Genomic DNA, 19,984 nt, shown 5'->3' with positions numbered 1-19,984 from the left:
TATTATATATCTATATATCCTATAGGATATTACCCATATCAATCAGGCAGAGAAAGAGCAAATTCTCCCTCTACCTTTTGTTTTATTCAGGTCCTCAGTGGATTGGATGGTGCTTATTCACACAGGGATCAGAAATCTGCTTTATTGAACTCAATTCAAATAAATGTTAATCTCATCTGGAAACACAGACATACTTAGAACTAATGTTTAGCTAAATATCTGGGGACCCCTTGACACAGTCAAGTTATAAAATTAACCATCACACCTTTCTTCTGTACAAATGATGTTTCAGACCCTCCAGAGGGCCCCTCTTGCAGAATCAGAGAACACGGACATCAAGAAGCCCCTATCTACATGCGTGGTCTGGGGGCGGGGGAGAGATCTGAGCACTATGGAGCCACATTGCCTGGTTCACAGCCCTCTCCCTGCAGATCTGTAATCAAATTGCTCAGCTTCCCTGAACCTGCCCCCTTTCCCTGGCAGGGCTTCAGAATCTTCTGGACTGTGTAAATGCTGAACACTACCTCCAGTTAACCTACTAAATCCAGGCTGTGAGAGGCAGCAGCCAGCAGCCTCCAGGGCAGCGAAGGTCTCAGGTGATTCTGAGTCACACTCAGGGTGTAGACTACTACTTGCCAGTCTTGTCACACTTCACTGTCCAGGTGTGCCCATCCCACCTGATGACGCCCGCGGACATTGCCATCTTCCCAGTCATCTTTTTTCTTTTTAAGTTTTAATTTAAATTCCAGTTAGTTGGCACAGCATAATATTAGCTTCAGGTGTACAATTTAGTGATTGAACACTTCCCTACAACACCCGGCGCTCATCACAAGTGCACGCCTTAATCCTCTGTTTCTTGGTTTGCCTCTCTTTTTTTCCCTATGATCATTTGTTTTGCTTTTTAAATTCCACATATGAGTGAAATCATATGGTATTTTCTTTCTCTGACTTATTTTGCTTAGCATAATATACTCTAGCTTCGTTGATGTCATTGCAAATGGCAAGGTTTCATTCTTTTTTATTGCCGAGTAATATTCCACTGTGTGTGTGTGTGTGTGTGTGTGTGTGTGTGTGTGTGTGTGTATCACATCTTCTTTATCCATTCATCTTTACCTATTCTCTCAGTAAATCAGCCCAGCAGGCTAAAATGCTTCTGGGTGTAATTTCCATCTCTTCCTACCTCTGCACTTTTTAGATCATCGAGCACCTCTCTAAAGCCCAGGGTGGGGAAGGAATGGGCAGCTCAGAGGATAGGAGATATAGATGCTGGTCTTGTGCCCAACATTGATGAAGACAATTCCAGTGTTTGCCAGTAAACTTTATGTTGAATATTGATTTGCAATAATTGCCATTTAATTTTCATAGCATGAAAATAGTTTTCTGTTCCTAATTAACTACATTTTTTTATTTTAATTTTTAACATTTTGGTAAATCAGAGAAAGTTGTGCATTTATTAAATGCCTGTGTGGCATTCATTAGAAGGATATAAATTGTTTTTCCTTTGGTGCATGTAAATGCTATTTTATATTATTATATATCCTGATACAAAATCAGCGTCCTTCATTTCTAGGGCAAACCCTGCTTGATTATAGTGGGTTAGTCTTAATAATTTCTTGTTCATTCATTTGCCATGTGTTTTATTTTGGTATATTTCATAAGTGAAATCAGTCTATAATGTGTGTATGTTCTTGTGCTTTCACTGTCCCAGGCTATGCTGGCTTCTTAAAATAAATGGTGGCAGGATTTTTCTTCCTTCCCTTCCTTCCCTTTCTTTCTTTTCGCTGAAACTGTAAGTGATACAAGAATGGTCTATTCCCTGAAAGTGTGAGAGAACTCCACAGGAAATCCTGTGTACTTGAAAGCCTTCACAGAGCTGTCAGGGAGATATTCTTTGATCATTTGAAAATACTATTGCAAAGTTATCTTTTAAAGTTTACTGACTAACTTGAATCATTTTTGGCCATGCTAATTTTAGTCGGATAATCATCACTATTTTTAAATTGATTAGTATAGAATTTTACGTCATGTTTTTATATTGCTAAAATCTCATTTTTATTTCTAATTTTAGTTGGGTTTCCCTACCATATTTGTTAAAGGTTGGGTCTCTGTAAACCTTCTTCCCCAAATGGAGCGAGTTACTTGCTTTATTGGTCTTGATGTTTTTCTATTTTAGAATTCACTAATTGTCTTTTATCATTTTTTTCTGCCTCTATTTGAGGCTCTTTTTGTCTTTCTAACATCTATGAGTTGATTGTTTAATTCATGTTTTTTTTTCTATCATGTTTAATAATGAATGCATTTGAGGCTCTGGGTTTGTCTGTGAGTATGGCCTTTTGAATTTTGCAAATATTACAGAAGGGAATCAATATTTATTGAACATGTACCTTGTCCAATGTCCCAAGGATCCACATCCTTCCTCATCTGTTAGGTGGAAAAACTCCTGCTTAGCAAGGCTAGTGGAAGACGATGGGTGAATAAAGCCCCTGGACCTCAGCAAGGTAGTCAGTGCCTCAATGGCTTTGCCACCGGAGTCTCCCTTTCACACATGAGGAAACTGAGGCTCAGATAAGGAAGTGGTTCAAGGTCACCCAGGGAGAAGGCAGGGCAGGGTTCCACCCTGGGTCTGTCTCCATGACTTTCAGCACGCCCACCCCCCTTCTGTAGTCACACTGCAGGGAAAACCAGAGCAAACAGCAGAGGAGAGCTGGGGCTTCGGGCAGGTCAGGAAAATTGAGCAAAGCTATCTTTGTTCCCCATCCAAGCCCACTGGCCTCCTTTCTCTTTAATTCCTGTGAGTGGAAGATCTTAAGCATCTGCTCAGTGACAGCAAATGCTAGTGAGATCTATACCTCCTTTCCACAGTAGAAGGGCTGGGGACAGCTGGGTGAAGTGCCTGGAGTTGTCCTGGAACCGGGACACTCACTCCCTCCATGGCCCTGCAAAGAGTTCTGTGCTGCTGGCTTGTGTTGGGGGAGGTCCCTGCATCCCCCCAGATACGGGTACTTAGCTGCCCAGCTTGGAGCCCAGATGTGGGGAAAGGGCAGGCCAGCTTGGTGCCTCTACCCAGGGAGGGTCTGAGCCTGAGTGCACCTCTGCTGGTGAATGTGAGACGGCCAGTTATTTGTAGAGAAGGTAGTGGGAACAGGTTTAGTGAGGCAATTACCCCTCCCACACAAACCGGGCTGAGGTGTTTGCAGACCTGCACGCCTTTGTTTGCCTCTTGGCATCTCCACCAGGAAACTGGCAGTTTCTGAAGGGCCGACAGGTCTCTCAAAGCACAGGACTCTGTACATTCATGGCTGTTGAGCAAATAAATCCACTTCCACTTTGCAGGCCTGTTCTCTGGGAGGACTTATTCGTCAATGTGAAAAGAAATGATACAGGAACAATGACCGAAGTATGCAAATGCAGTAGAAATCTGGGGACAGTTGCACAGAGAGGGTGCTGAGGGTAATCCTGCAGACTTCCAGTAGGGAAAACCTGGGGGCTCCCTGGGGCTCCTTGACCCATGGGAGCCCCTTCCGGAACTCTCACAATCCTTGTGTCTGCTGGGAGTTCCCCAAATTCTCCCTAGATATTGCAGCACTACAGAATCCTCTCGCAAACCCCTTTCTGTGGCTGCCACGCGCTCTGTGTGTTAGAGGTTGGGGCACGACTGGGCTCCAAGTAACAGTACCCAAGACAAGGGACCTGGGGTCTTCTAGAATCAGTTTGTGAGTTAGCCCAGGAGTGGACAAAGGTCGGAGTAACACATCTTGCATCCGGTAGAGCGCGTGGCTGGACTCGAACCTGGAGCCCAGAATGCCCTACTGCTGAGAGAGGACATGTCACAGTGAATGCTTTATTATGTTTATAAAAGGGTCCTCTAACAAATGTATCTTTTTGTTTGTTTGTTTATAACCTGTTACTACAACACAGCTAGTTGGGACTAGGATGGCTGACTATTTGATGTAAGGATCCTGAGCCTTTATTTTTGTTTATCTTTTCCTGCATTTTGCTTGTACATTTATTGCCTGTCTTGTCAGTTATGTATATGCCCCTTTGACATCTGCCTTCCTGATAGCAATCAAACCTGAAGAATGAGGGGAACTTTTCTAACTCGGATTTTAAGCACCTGTTTAAGAATTAACCTCTACCCCTCAAAGACAAAGTGAGTGATGTCTTGGGTACCACTTGGGGACACAGAGGAATGAAAGATGCTCATGGCTTTTCTCCCTTTTGCCTAAGGATATATTAGAGGGTAAATCAGAACCTCACTTCATCCTGGAAGGTGCAAGCAGATTTGACATCCAACAAGGAGAGGCCGGTAAGGACTCAACGTCTTTCCTCCTGGCCCTGGATCAGGGCAGACAGCCTGAAGTCAGCCTCCAGGTAGGGAGGGACAGAAGGAGGTGCCCACCCAGACCCACAGATTTCTACCCCAGCTTCTGTGGAGGCAAGGTCGGCACCCTTGGTGCTGTGTGGATGGACTGTTCACACTGGCAACAAGATTTCCTGTAACTTCAGCTCTGGGCAGCTCTGGCAAGATGCGAATCAGAGGCAGGTTGTCCCAACAACCCTGCTGAGGCCTGGCTAGGGCTCACTTTTAGTTTTTTTTTAAGTTTATTTATTTATTTTGAGAGAGTGCACATGTAAGCAGGAGAGGGGCAGACAGCGGGAGACAGAGAATCCCAAGCAGGCTCCTGCACTGTCCATGCAGAGCTTGAGGTGGGGCTCGAACCCATGAACCCTGAGATCATGACTTTAGCTGAAATCAAGAGTCAGTCACTTAACCGAGTAAGCTACCCAGGCACTCCTGGATGGGGCTCTCTTGACTTCCCTCACCATCACCATCCCCCCCCATCCCTTTTTACCTTCCTCATAGCCACCCCAACTCCCATCACCCCTACCCCACATCATCACCAGCTCCTTCTCTGTCTTGCTTGGAACTGGCCCCAGTGAACCCTTCCCCAGTTCTCCTCTCTCAGGCAGAAAAGGAATGTATTATTCAGAAGACGGTGTATGGATTCTGGTGACAAAGACCCACGAAATGTGTGGAGTGGGGCTTCCAGATGTGTTCAGTAGACCTCTCATGGCTTCCGTCCCCTCACAGGAGATTGCTGGTTCCTGGCAGCACTGGGCTCCTTGACACAAAACCCACAGCACCTGCAGAATATCCTGATGGACCAAAGCTTTTCATGCCACTACGCAGGGATCTTCCGTTTCCGGGTATGTGCACCACTGGGACACTTCTCACCTAGGTTCTCTGTGAGCACAGGCAGGCGAGTATCTTGACTATTCTCATGGTCTGCTAGCCTGCAATGGAAGGCTCACCCGTGTGTTAGTTACTTTGTGTACCTCTAAGAAAGGATTTGAGCTAAAGGTCTGGCAGCACATGGGAGAGCTGGGAGTTAAAACGTTTTCATGTAAACAAATAAAAAGAAATAGCAGAAACACTTAGCAAAAAAAAAAAAAGAAGTCATTAATCAAGAACCCTGCACATCATAGAGCTTTTGTCTGTGTTGATTCCTGTGCTGTATCTTGCTATTTTGATTACAGTAGCTGTAGAGTAAGTTGCAACATCTGGCAGAGTAAGTTTTCCTTCCTTATTCGTTCTTCCCTCAAAAATACCTTGGTAATTCCTGCGCTTTTATTCTTTGATGAGAATTTTAAAATCATTGTGTCTAATTAAAAAGAAAAGGCACTCTGTGATGCAGAGTGGAGTAGCATTAAATGTATGTATTTATTTGGAAACATTACACTTTTATTATTTTAATTATTCCTTTCCAGAAACATGGTATATCTTTCTATTCATTCAGAACTAGTTTTATGCCCTTCAATAAAATGTTATAGCTATGCTTCCACATTGGTGTCACACCCTTCTTGTTAAACGTATTCTCAAATATTTTACAATTTTGCAGCCAATGTGAATGAGATTTCCCCGTCATTTCATTTTTTTTAATGTTTATTCATTTTTGAGAGAGACAGAGACAGAGTGTGAACAGGGGAGGGACAGAGAGAAAGAGAGAGACACAGAATCTGAAGCAGGCTCCAGGCTCTGAGCTGTCAGCACAGAGCCCAATGTGGGGCTCGAACTCCTGAACCGTGAGATCATGACCTAAGCCAGTCAGCCCACTCAATAGACTAAGCCACCCAGGCACCCCCCTCATTTCTATCTAGATGTTGCTGGTAAGAGGAAAGCCACTCCTTACTAAATACTAAATTGTATCTAGCCACCTTACCAAATTCCTTAATTAGTTCCAATTTTTTTTTTTCTTTAGTAGAGTCTGGATTTTTTAGTTAATGAATATTCTCTGCAAATAAAGATAATTTTGTCACTACTTTTATTATTTATAGAACTTACTTTGCCCTTTGTCCTTGTCCCATTAGTTAGAAGTTTGCAATTTTGTTTTTAAATTTTTTTTTTTTAACGTTTATTTATTTTTTTGGGACAGAGAGAGACAGAGTATGAACGGGGGAGGGGCAGAGAGAGAGGGAGACACAGAATCAGAAACAGGCTCCAGGCTCTGAGCCATCAGCCCAGAGCCCGACGCGGGGCTCGAACTCACGGACCGGGAGATCGTGACCTGGCTGAAGTCGGACGCTTAACCGACTGCGCCACCCAGGCGCCCCTAGAAGTTTGCAATTTTGAATAAGAGTGACAAGAATAAAGTCCTGCCTTTTCCTGGTTTTAGTGATGTTTTCTCCTGGTGTGCCATTGTTTTAATGCACTGTGGGATTCAATTTGCTAAAAATGTTATTAGAATTTTTGCATCTATATCACATGTAGAATTGGTTTTTAGTTGTTGTTTTTACCATGTTTGAGTTATGTAGGCTTTTTAAAATGAACCCACTGAGCTTTGCATACCTTGATCTGAAGTAATTTGAACAATGGTTGTTAATCATGGATTATCTGATCTTTGAAAGTAAAATAGACAATAGTTAAAAGATCTGGAACCACTTCCTTTTTCAACATGATTTCTTTTACTCTTCCAATGTGTTCAACAGCTATTAAAATGTTTGTGTCTCTTATTTCTTCTGGGGTTAATCTTGAAATTTTTTTTGCCAGGAAAACCAACTATTACTTCTCTCAGACCAAATTTATTGCCCAAAATTTGCTTATGTGATTGTCTGAAAATTCACTTAATTTCTTCTAATCTATGGGTAAATCCACTTTATCAATCCTTGTGCTATGTTTTTGTTTTTCCTTTTCTTCATAATACAGGTTTTCTTAACCAAAGCAATCTGTTTATTGGTTTTTGAACAAATCAACCTTTGATTTTCATTATTCTGTTTTTCTTTTGGAGTTTTGTTTTCTATATAACTAATTTCAATTTATTTTTATTAAGTACTGTTTACTTTCTGTTAATTTTATTGTTTTTTGTTTGTTTTCTGAAACTGTACACTTTTCTGTCTTTTTTGTTTAATAATGAAAACTTTTAAAACCATAAATTTTTATATGAGATATTATCTATTTATAGGTTTTGATATAAAATGTCTTTTATTAACTTTAATGCAATGTACTTTTAGTTTTGATTAAGCTTTGGTTACAGTTTATATTCTATTTATTAAACTATGATCAGAGAATATTCATAAAATCTCTACATTTGGGGAAATTATTAAAATTTTATTCATGGCCAAATCTACAACAATTTTTGCAAATGCTTCATGGACATATGAGAAGAATATCCAGTGATCAGAGGTTTTACATATGGAGTCAAGATTTCTGATTTGCAGATTGTTGTGTCTGCAGTTAACTTTTTTTATCTTGACTTAACTTTTGTCTGCTTGATTTGTCAAATTCTAAAAGAGGTGAATTGAATTTCTTCCCCAAAGTTATACCTTGGAGCGTCCTTCTTATGTTTTCAGATGTTTTAGCTTTAACCTTTTCCTGTTTTATTCTATGGTGCCCAAAGTTTTATGTTCTTGCTATCTGCTTGTTGGAATAAAGCTCACACAATATCACTCTTTATTGTGTTTAATGTGTTGGGCTTTGAATTCTTCTCTATCTGATGCTCATATTGCTAATTCAGCTTCCTGTTATTTACATTTTTCTGTTCTCTTTGTTCATCTGTTCCTTATCAATTTCACTTCCATATTTCTATAAATATACTTTTATAAAAGTATATTTTAAACTCCTTGCTCACCATTGTTTCTTTCACCCTTCATTTCCCCTTATCTTATTTCCCCTTGTTCTAATTTCATCCTCATTAGGTAGTAGTTCCTTGAATAATTTCCTCTGATCACATGAGTATTTTCACTTGCCCTTGCTTAAGAATGACATGTCAGTTGGGTTTGAGATTCTTGGATCACATTCCCTTTCCTCAAGAGTCTGTAAACATTATTTCTTTGTCTTACAGCTTCCAATGTTGCAGAAGAAAAATCCAATGTCAATCTATGCTTTTGGCTTTGTATGCAACATGTTCTTTCAAGTTTTATAAGAGGTACTTTCTCTCTCTCCTTGGTGTTCAGAAATTTCTCTGAAGTATGCCCAGATGTGTGCCTTTTTGAAACTAATCTTGGCTGGAATTCATTGAGCCCTTTCATTCTGAAGACTTTACTCCTTTTTCTGCTCAGCTAAATTTCCCTTCATTTTTTTCTGGGTGTCCTCCTTTACTTTGTATTCTCTTCCTAAAGTCCAACTAATTGCATACTAGGTCTTCTAACAAGTTCCCAGGTGATGCTCATCCTGGTGGTCCAAGGATCTGACTAAGGAGTGAGCTAGAAGATGCAAGGTTTACTGTCTGAGCTCACCTTAGACTGCCAGTGTTGGTAGTAACAGGTAGTTAGGAGAAACTGAGGCACAAGCAGGACACTCTTTGCCCTTCTGAATGGTGAGAAAGTTCCACAATTCTCCAGAAACAGCTGAGGTATTGATTTCTGTGCCTCTCTTCTTATCACTCTGAACTTGGCACTGCTTTCTGGAAAGAGCCCAGTGCCCAGGCAACATGGCTACTTTGCTCAAAATATTTCTGTCTTCCCTCTGACACCTGGGTGTTGGCAAAATGGCACCAGCATGCTTCTCAGAGGGTCCAGACACTATTCAGATGCCAGCCCTCCTCAAGTAGAGGTGAACCAGGAAATGCAGTGACCTCATTCTTGACCATTTGCATCCTTTCTGGGAACAATGATCTTATCTGGTGTTCCCTTTGTATAAGGAGAGCAAGTTTGGTCAGCATTACTCATGTGGGACTATTGGGGTGAAGGTGAATTCTAAGGGAGAACCAACCAGAGGAGCTCATTCAAGCCAGGACTCATTCCAGTCTACGCTGCACCAGGCACTATCCAAGGTCCTGAAAGAAACTATTGAAAAATAGTTACTACTTTCAAAACTGATCTTACTTTCACAATATCATCAGATCCCAATCACAGCCCTATGAGGAAGTTCATACTTTACCACCACTTGACAGATAAGGAAACTGATACCCAGAGAATTCAGTGTCTTACCCAACGTCTATTGCTCAGGTAACTAAAGGTAAAACCAGTATTCAAGCACAGTTCCACTAACTGGCCACTGTCTACTACATTTGCTATCCAGTTAAACCCCAAATCCAGATCAGGCTCTTTTTCCAGTATCCCACTTCTAGCTTTCCTTGGTGTGCCAAACATATTTCATGACCTTCCTCCTAGTAACACCCCTGTTGGCTTTTAACCTCACCTGTCTACACATTTTACTGCAGTAGGGACACAAATCCACAGCTGTGCCGGAACCAGCTTCAGTGCACTGAGTTCACTAATGACCGTGAAAACATCTTCTTTGCTTTGTCTCCACTGACATCTCTGTCTCAGTCTCCTCTACTGTGAAGTACGTCCTTAGCTGGATGAAACAGCCCAACATCTGGGACACCCAGATGTGGAAAAAGCCATGTGGATGGCTTCCCGTCACTGCCAAGCAGATGATAGATCACATCCACCCAGCTTTACTCTGAGCCCACCTGTCATAGGCTTGCCTTCATCAAGACTCAAGCCTGAAGCTGGAAGCTCTGCTGCTTATCCAGCACAGGGGAGACCAGCCAAGAAACTCCAAAAGGCTGGCTTTGTTATGAATTTTCCTCATTTGGTCATGTCCCCGGGTGAACCATTAAGAGTTGAACACTGAAGATTAAAGCAGTCTGTTTTGGAGAGAAACATCTGGTTCATTTGTGCTCTTAGCAGTAGCAGTGCTAGCCAGTTTGATTTCTGCTACTCTGATGGCAGGACATCTTCACATGAGCTGAGGAAGGCCAGAGCGAGGCTCTCACTGCTCAGTCCTCCAGAGCAATCTTCATCATTTGGCCTCTGGGCCTTTGCCCACACTGTCCTTGCCATCTGGGATGCCTTTCCTACCTCCTTGCCACCTGCTTAAATCCTGCCGCCTCCCTCAAGCCTTTAGCCCCTGGTAGGCTCTCCTGTCCCCCGTTACAATACTCTGTATCTACCATTCTCCTTGTTATTCAGCAACTGTTCCCTGTGTTGCCCTATTGTGCCCAAGATATACTTGGAGAGTCTCCTGTGTGTCTGAAGCTCATAAAGGACCCGCCAAAGTGAGGCCAGAGTTAGTAGCAAAGTCAAACAAAAACCCAAGTCTCTTTCCTCTCAGCATGTATTTTCTTTGACTCACTTGGCCTGTGACTCATCCGTTCAGTGAAGTCGACATGCCAGGCCCCTGTCCACTGACCTCGGCTGGGATTTTGTTCTGGATAGAGTTTGTTGTTATACTGGGGAGGTTGTGTGGTGACAGTGGTTATTGTTTGGCATGGGTCAGGGGTCCTGGAGCTCCCTTCTGCCGCAGCTCTACTAAGGCATATATTCATCTCTCTTCTAGTTTTGGCAGTGTGGCCAGTGGGTTGAAGTGGTGGTTGATGATCGCCTGCCTATCCTCAACAGGGAATATCTCTTTGTGCATCCTCGCAACAACAACCAAGAGTTTTGGCCCTGCCTGCTGGAGAAAGCTTATGCCAAGTAAGGATGGCCCACCCCTCAGCACAGGGCCTCGATGCTGGCCTTACCTGCCCAGCTGCTTGTCCTGATGGATGCTCCACAGCAGCTGGCCCCAGGACTTTTGGCAGCTCTGCTGAATGCACATGATTCCCTGGGAGCATCAGAGCCTTTGCCACCTAGCTGGGCATGCTTCATAAACAATCACTGTACATAAGGCTCTGTTGGAGCCACGGGAGGAACCCAGAGGCACATAACAAGGAGTGGGCAGGGCAAGGCTGGACAGAGATATGTACTAACAACACTATTATTTCAAGGGCTGGGATAAGAGCCCAAATACAATATAATATCAGGTCAAAGTCTGATCAGAGGACAGAGAAAGAAAACAATCTTGACTTTCTGACTCATAGAGTCAGGCTTAGACTTTATAGAGGACATGGCATTGCGTGAGGCCTTGAAGGATGGGTAGAATTTCAGCAAGGAGAAAGGGGATATGTTGGAAGTTATTCCCAACTATTGGAAGGATTTAAGCAAAGACCAAGGGGCAGGACAGTTCAAAATGAGGTGGGGCAGTTGGGGGCCTGGAATGGCCACTATGAGATTGTATCTGTGTGGGAGGACAGGACAGGAATTGCTGTTTATTATATGGTCCAAGAACCATGATTCAAAGACTACCTTCTAGTGTTAACAAGCTCAATGACTTATAAACACCCCAATTCATACATTTTATTTAGCCTCTTTGAGTTGCATCTATTCAGACAATGTTTATTAGGCATTTAATCATAGGCCAGGCACTGTGCTTGGAACTAGGATAAAGGCTCTGAGACTGGCTTCAATAGGTGTGAGCAAAACTGTATGTTGTGTGGAAGATGTCACTGTCATAGAGACCTACATAGGTGAGGGACACATCAGAGCTAGAAATCAATGCTAGGGGACAAAAGGACCATCACTTTCAGGAGCAAATGAATTACTGGAGTGTCATAGAATCAGGTTCCCCGAAGATCACCATGACCCACCACGTTTTACAGATTGGGAAGCCAAAATTCCAAATAGTGATGTGATGGTAGTCACTAGATGGAATCTGCTGGGGTTTTCAGTTATTTGACCCAGGCACATCAGTTAGGAAGACTGAAGACCCTGCTGAGTTCAGTCCTATGCCATGAGGATGCCAACAACCCCACAGACCACCCCAGTCTCTACCCTTCTGGAGGTTACAATTTGAACAGCCATGCATCTCAAGAGGTTTTTTTTTTTTGTTTTTTTTTTTTTGTTTTTTTTTGTTTTTTGCATTCTTTTTGTCAAGACTACTTGTGAAAAACTAAAGCTGTTGCTCATTTCCAGTGTCAAGAAAAGCTGTTCATTAGCATTTGAGAATGAATCCGAGATAATAGCCAAGGTTGTTGAACCAATCCATATGTTGGGAGAGGTTAATTTGCTTCTAAGTGACTTACGCAAACACTGCCATTTCTTTCCACTGTGGATTCAGCCCTCCCCACTTCAGGGCTTTGCTTTTCCCTTATGTGAAAAGGGGAGCATGCCAGTTCACTTGGAGAATTAGAAACCTTGTGGAATGAAATGATGACTTTGACCCCATTTTGTTAACAGTCAACCTAAAGCAATCATTCAGCTTGAAAAGAAAATGGGAAAGTGGACCCAGAATCCACATTCTACTGCCTAAAGAAATCTAGTGAGGATAAAATGTTTCAAACTAGTAAGCTGTTTAAAAGCTTTCCCCTCCAACCAAAGAAGGAAATCATAGAATGCAGGAGTGAACACAATAGAATTTGAGCTATCCGAGCTGGAGGGGACCTCTGTCAGTCTCGAGCCCTACCTCCTTCTTTGAAAGATGAGGAAACTGAGGCTCAGAACACTGAAATGAGCAGCCCAAGGTCAAGTGTTCCCCTTGTTGTGTGCTTTTCCATCATCCCTTGAGGCTGTCAGTTCTATAGGAAAAAGATTTGTCTCTTTGCTTCTTTGGGACTCAGTGTCTGGCACACAATTACCACAGCACAAACATGGAGAACGCATTCGTCCAGATGGAGATGACCCTCCTTCCCTCCCCCGCCAAGAATGTAGGCCAGTGAACACATGCATTCTAAACTTTCAACTCTCCTTGCAACTGGGGAGTCTGGAAACGAATCGGTTGAGTCAGATCTATGTTGGCAAGGTTTTGTCCCCAGAAATCATAAAATAGGAGATTGCGGGACAAGATCTGATAGGCTGCATATCATCCTGTATGGAATCTTGGCAATTAAGAGTCACAGCATCTCAGCATCCTTTCTGGTTCTGATTTAGATGTCTAAATTCATCCCTCTTTCCTAGCATTGCTGGGCAGATAGACATTTCCCCCAAATGAAGCTGAAGCACAGAGACGAGAACAAGACGCTCTCAGAATTCCTGGGCTCAGGTGACAAGGTGTAATGACAGGTGTGGTGAACACAGTTCTATCTCTCTTCCCTTTCTGTTTCCTGTCAGCAAAGGGGGCTAAGAATAGTTGCCATGTTTCTGAAGCATCAGCAGTCTTCGTGAGCTCATGTTTGTGAAGCAGAGAGATAACTCCTTGTCAAAATACCCAGCTTCTGCTGAGACAGGCTTTGTGGACATTGTGGAGAGACAGTGAGAGAGGGGCGGCTGGCCTCCCCATGCATTGAGTATCTCTGTGGCAACTGTAGGTTGTTGTAAGCATAAGGTATCAGAGGAGGCCCATAGACACCAAAGCAGTGGGCCAATGTATCAGGACAGGGCCTGGGCTGCTTTTCTGGAATGGCTCTGATGCAGCCCTGTTTAAAGCCAGAGAGGGCTCTTGAGGGCATCTAGATGGGGCTGTTGCAGTGTGGGAGGTCACACTGGTGGGTTCTAGAATGGGCTCCAGAACCCCAATCTTTGTGAACTTCCAGTACCTTCAGCAAAGCCCCTCCTAATCTAGGACCCAGAGCCAGAATACATGTGGGGAATCAAGAGTCAGGCATTCAGCCCCAACTAGGCATGACCCTTTGATAATGGTCATTGAATTTGACTTTGAATTGAATAAGGTCATTGAATAAGACTTTGAATTTGACTAAGTAAATACCCCAGAGATAAGAGTCTAGGGAGATAGGAAGATAAGATTAAGAACCAGTTTTAACAAGTTGAGATCAATCTGTCACATGGCAGTTTCTGTAGAAGGGCCCTTCTGTGTATCCAGAGCTTTCTTTTATAAAAAGACTCTTTTAAGCCCTCCGTGGCATTTGTGCCTGGGACGTTGTCCTGTTTTGACTGGCTACTTGACATGTATTTGCTGAAGCGAACTTATGTGAATTCTGAGTGACGCCCAGTGGCAGAGGTGGAGATATAGTGAGATAAGAGGGTCTGGAGGACCCCACAAGCCTACCCAGTCAACCTTACTGTTTCCAAGTGAAGGACCAGGAAGGGAAGGCTGAAGGCCCCCTGGAGGGGCAGCAGGGAAGATCTCAGACCCAGACCCCTTCCCTGATTCACAGGACAAGAAAGAAAGCCATGGTCAGAGATTCCCCACATTGCCACCAGCTTGTGAGGGTCTTGGCCTTGGCTTATCCCTCCAGGGACAGAAGAGAAGGTCTCTGGTGAGAAGGCTGAGTGACAGGGGCAGTGGTGAGGAAGTCTCCCACTGGGCAGCTCTGAGACCAGAAGGCAGGGTCTTCTCCCCACTCCCTGCCTGGCCTCAGCTCCATGTCCTTTGTGGGTTTGCATTGCCTATATTTTAGGGTTCCCTGGGAGCCTTTTTGGTTGACCCCATTGACAGGAACTTGAGTTCTCAAAACAATTCTGCCCTTGTCTGGCCTGCTTCAGTGGTCCATCTAGCCTCTCTTCCAGGAGCACCATCGCTGGCTCCCTTCCACCATGCTTTTTTGGCTCGGGGATTCTTCCTCCCTGGAATGCCCATCCCACTGTCCTTACCTGGATAAACTCAGAGGTGTGCTCCTCCCCGAGCTCTCCCTGGGCCCTCAGGCATTTCTTCTCTGTTCCAAGATGATCCACTCACTCTCATAGCAAACGGAACCCCAAGGGCAGAAAGTAGACATTCTAAGGAAAATGTCCCCATGGCAGAGGGCTGTTGCAAAGAAGTAACAGTTGTGGAGGTAGAAGCAGAGTGAGGGTGGCCTTGCTGAGCAAGGGTGGCCTTGCTGTGCCTGATAGTGATGTAACAAGCATGCACTCTGCAAGCCAGATACTTTCTGCATGTCATCCATGCAAGAACTGGCAGAAGGGGCACAGCAGCCCATCGAGGCAGGGACTGTTACATGCCCACTCCCCAACTGAGTAAGGGGAGCCTTAGAAAGTCTCAGCTTCCTGCCCAGGATTGAGAGCTCATCAGAGGGGAAACCAGGAGTTGAACCCGAGTGGTTTGGCTCTTGAATTTGGAATCTGTCGGCCTCTCTAGTGAGTGACTGGGGCTACTCAGGTTTGGGGGATAATGGGGAGGAAGTGAAATGAGGTGATAACCCTAGGCAGGGGCAGAAACCCCACACAAGAGTGGGAAGAAGTGCTTTACAGAACATGTACGAGGGTTCCAGGTGGCTTGCTTTGAAGTCATGTTGTGTAGGACTTGTCCTCACCTGTGTTACCTTCAGTCAAGTTGACTAACATCCCTGATGATCCTGGGATGAGTGGGTTAGTCCTGAGAGTAGGAATTCTGGACCATGCTTCACACTACATGAGAACAGAGGCTGCATGTGGCCACAGCAGGCATCAGGGTCATTGGCTGAGCTCTTGGAGGGCAGGGACAGGGGGTTGCCCATCTTTGAACAGCCTGTGCCTAGCACAGTATCCCTCACATGAGTACTTACCACTGTCATTAAACTGAACAGGAAACAGTGGACATTCGTCACCAGCATATCCAGTGTTTATTGAGGGCTTGCCACGTGCCAGGTTAAATAACTTGTCCAAGGTTAAGCGGTTAAATATAAGGAGAGGTTGGGATTCAGCCCCTGCCCTGTGGCTCCAGCACCTGCACTTCTGACCTCTGCACAATACTGCTGTTTGTGAGGCCGCCCAGCCCCAGCTGAGCAGGGGAAGGACAGTGGCGCTTTGCTGGAAACGCCATCGTAGTGAATGGAAGGCAGGTGGCCCTAGTGCAGGTGCAGATCAGGCATTCCTTCTCTGGGCAATATGCGGATGTCAGGTGGGCAACCTCCCTGCCTGGCACATCTCATCAAAGTCGCCACAGGGGCGGTTGTGACTTTCCCCCTCCCAGGTTTCGTGGGTCCTATCTCAACCTGCACTACGGCTTCCTTCCTGATGCCCTGGTGGACCTCACAGGAGGGGTGGTCACCAGCATCAACCTGCACTCCTTTCCTTCTGACCTGGTGATGATGCTGAAGACAGCAGCCAAGGCAGGCTCCCTGGTGACCTGCGGCACCCCGGCCTCGGTGAGTAGACTCCCGACACTGGGTGGAGCCCTTCCTTGCCCAGGAATGTCCAGCCACCAACCCATTCAGGTAGTCCGGGGCATGGCCAAGCAGACGTCACAGAGCATGGAGACCATCCTTCACTGAAGCCGCCTGATTGAATCCTCACAGCAGCCCTCCCTCTGGGAGAGGGGTTGCAGAATTCACTTACAGAAGAGGAAAATGGGCTCAGAGAAGCCAAGTAAAACACTCACCATCACACAGCCAGCAAGTGGCTGATCAGGGTTCAGATGCTGCTGCCTGACTCCAAAGCCTTTACCTAGTGCTTTCATGTGAGCAGTGGGGTCTGGAGTGACTGGGCCACTCTTTGATTCTCACCGGCTCCAAAGACAGCATCCCAAGGTCAGTGTGTCCCATTTTGAAAAGCTTGGGTGATCCTCCAAATTATTTCGGAGTCTATTCTGAGACAGCCAGCCCCCTATCCGTGAGGATGTTTCCTTCACCCTGTAAACACGTGAGCTTTGAGTCACAACCCCCAATCTGAAATGCCACCTGAAAACTAATATGCATTTTGCACCCCAGTTAGTTACTCATGGCACGGGGGTGGTGGGTATTCCCGACTCCCCCAGAATGCCCCACCGACGTGTTTTGTGCTGTGCGTCATTGGTGACCAGTGACTGGAGGAGCACACAGTCCAGGTCAGCCTCGGGACTCAGTGGGGTTCTGTCAGTAATGGGGCAGTCCCCTGAGGTACGAAATGCTTGGGGCCTCAACCACCCAGCAGCCTTCAAACTCTGCCTCTCTAGAAAAGAGTTCCAAGAACATATGCCGTTCCAGTGTGAGTCAGTGGGATGCTTTTCATCCCACCACAGCTTAGCTGCTGATTGAATTGTGCTTTTCTATTTTTCTGAAGAGCCTGTGAATGCTTAATGCTTGGTCTGCTTTCGTCCTTTAAAGCCAACAGGTGAGGCCAGGAGAATGGAAAATGGCCTGGTGAGTCAGCATGCCTACACAGTGACCGGAGCCGAGCGGGTAAGGCTTCCGGGGGTTGAGCCCTGTTTTCTTGCTCCTCTAAGCAGGGGTCAGCATCACATGCCTTCAGCAAGCTCAATGTGGACGGCCTCGAATATTCCTTCTATTCATCCAGAAACTCTGGTGCCCAGCATCTTTATCCCCAGATGCCTACTAGCGATCTTGCCATTCTTGACCTGATCTCAGGCAGGCTGAGTGTCTAGCTAGACTGTGGGATTAGCCCCAAAAGAAAATAGAATGAGCCACCCGATTGCCTGGGGCAAGTTTTGCTCTGAAAGGGTTTTATTTGTTATGTGTCGACTAAACTGCTACCACAAAGACACTCCAAAATACAGGGGCTCAAACAAGGTTCATTTCTCTCTGAGGTAAGCGGGCAAACCCAGAGCTGACAGGTGGCTCTGTCATCTGCAACATGGGGCCTCTACCCGTGAGCCCAGGGCAGCTGCTCCAAGTCCCTCCTCTCCCAGCCAGGGAAGAGACCAGGGGACAGTTATACATCCATAGAGAAGCACGCATCACAGAACACACACACACACACACACACACACACACACACACACACACACCCCATTTCCTCTCAGATCCCATTAGTCTGAAATCAACCAAGTGCCACACTGAGGCCCAAGGGAGTCTGGGAAACATACTCTCTAGCTAGGCCACCATATGCCCAGCTAGACTTTATTCCCATGGAAAAGGGGGAGGCAGAGGAGGAGGAAAGTTCTTCCCATTGATGCAGAAACTGACTTTAGGTGGACGAAAGTATATGTGATTACTGTGTGCAGTATCATTTGGTCTGGAAAACACTGCTAAAGTCCAGCCTCCTCCATCCATAATTGAGAAGCTGAGGCCTGCGAGGGGAAGGTCAGGGTTAACACAGCTACTTGAAATGGGTGGGCCTAGACACCATGTCTCCTCAGTTCTTCTGTGCTTATCACACAGCTGTGTGGTTTCCCACACACAGTGATTTCCCACACATGTTCCCCAGTCTTCTCTATTTCCCGCAACTCATGGGGTCTGATGATGTCCTCTGGGCCCTGAGAGACAGTGTTCCAAGCTCCAGGGTACATTTTTCACAGGTATTTATGAGCCATAAAACGTATGGTGTCGGGTTCTATTTCTGGCATGCTTTCTTACATTTGCCTTCCTTCTCCCTGTATCCGTCCACCTCCTGTCCAGGGACCTAAGGTCAGTTGATGCATCGTTTTGTGTTTTGGCAAGTGTTCCACAAAACAAAGATAGTATCTTCTGCCTTACACTCTTCTTAAGGAGATCCATCACAAAATGCTTCTTCTGCACAGCACCTGGGAGACAGTAGGTACCTAATAAATGCTCATTGGATTAATGGATGAGTACACTTGCATGACTGAATGAATGCATCTGTCTTTGGCCTGTGAAGATGATGTCACTGAACCTCCGCCTCCATCATAGAATGTATACAAGGAGCTCAAAATACATTTCTTCCCACAAACAAAGATGAGGTTGTCCTGATTAACCCTGGCCAGAAGAGATCCTAGACGCAGCAGCCCCAGACTCTCCTCCCCTGAATTCTCCCAAAGCCGTCTCAGAATTCTCAGATGGGACGGCCAGTACCATCGTCACTCCAGGCCATACAGACACTCTGCTTCCCACGACTCCCTGTCCCAGGTGTGGAAAGTCTAGGCTACGGGTAGCAAATCGGTTTTCTCGTGTGCCAACCTGGATCCATTGGCAGTGCTGCTTGGATTATGTGTGAACAAGACTGTGGCACTGCTTCCAGATTTAGTGGAAAAGCTGTGATTGAAGAATGATATCGGTGCTGGGCATGGAATGAAGGAGCCATGGTACCTGCGTGCTGTCTCTGCCACTCCTGGAAAAGGCCATTTATACATGGAGACAGTCTTTGTTTCTCCTCTGAACACGGGGGAGAAGGGACTTGTGAATTAAGAGGTCCAGATGGCTGTGGAATGTGTGTCCCCGCAGAGCTGGGCATGGGATAAAAGTGACTGCCAGGTTATAGAGTGACCATGTGAACACCTAGGGCTAAGCCCATACAGGTGAATACGGGAATCAGGGTTTGGGCTCCTGATGGTTCTGTTCATAGCCTGAATGTTCGCTCTCCCACAGCACACACTAGGAGTTGTTCTTATAACACAGTGAGTGGTCTAAACAGGACACCTCCCCTTTAGTGTTGGCCATCAAACTGTTTGTCCTGGATGGTCCATCCCCCCTGCCCCTCCCACCCCTCCTGCCACTCAGGGTCTGCTAACACCTCCTAGCATGTGCTGTAAGGAGTCCAGCCTGGTGAGATCCTCTGTGAAAGCAGTTTTCCAAATACTCCCCTTCTTGGAGATTCACAGTGGATATTAGCATGTTAAAGGCTCTAAGAAGGCCAGTACTGACAATAGAGGGACAGCTTGGTCTTAATCTACCATTAATCATGAAACCACTTCTCAGAAGAATTATTAACAGCTTGCAGAACTAGCATTTAATAGAATACACATGAGGCAATATTATCCTACACTAGATAACGCGGGTCACCTCTCACCCAGGGATACCCTTTCTGAGGGAACTGACCAGGGCCAGGGGTATAGTAAGTAGCCAGGAGAGTGAAACAAGGGCTCATTCTCAGAGGTAGTCGTGACCTTGGCCTTGAGTGTGACTCCCGAGCCTCCCTGCCAAGGCCCAGGAACTTGACTTGGTTAAAGATTTCT

At 45.4% G+C, this 19,984-nt stretch overlaps 1 protein-coding gene across 1 annotated transcript in view; it reads left to right on the top strand.

Moving 5' to 3' along the window:
- CAPN13 (calpain 13) overlaps nucleotides 1-19,984 on the top strand; it is an 83,103-nt gene that overhangs the window by 25,974 nt on the left and 37,145 nt on the right. Inside the window, exons 3-7 of the mRNA XM_086700298.1 lie at nucleotides 4,228-4,306; nucleotides 5,093-5,208; nucleotides 10,784-10,920; nucleotides 16,109-16,283; nucleotides 17,220-17,294. Of these exons, the coding sequence (XP_086556424.1) occupies nucleotides 4,228-4,306; nucleotides 5,093-5,208; nucleotides 10,784-10,920; nucleotides 16,109-16,283; nucleotides 17,220-17,294 (582 nt within the window). The remainder of the gene's footprint in view (nucleotides 1-4,227; nucleotides 4,307-5,092; nucleotides 5,209-10,783; nucleotides 10,921-16,108; nucleotides 16,284-17,219; nucleotides 17,295-19,984) is intronic.

The sequence above is a fragment of the Puma concolor genome, chromosome A3 (assembly GCF_028749965.1).
Source record: "Puma concolor isolate L17-30 chromosome A3, mPumCon1.1.hap2, whole genome shotgun sequence".
Taxonomy (NCBI): domain Eukaryota; kingdom Metazoa; phylum Chordata; class Mammalia; order Carnivora; family Felidae; genus Puma; species Puma concolor.
Note: the sequence above shows the minus strand (reverse complement) of the source record. Positions and strands in the feature narration are given on the sequence as shown.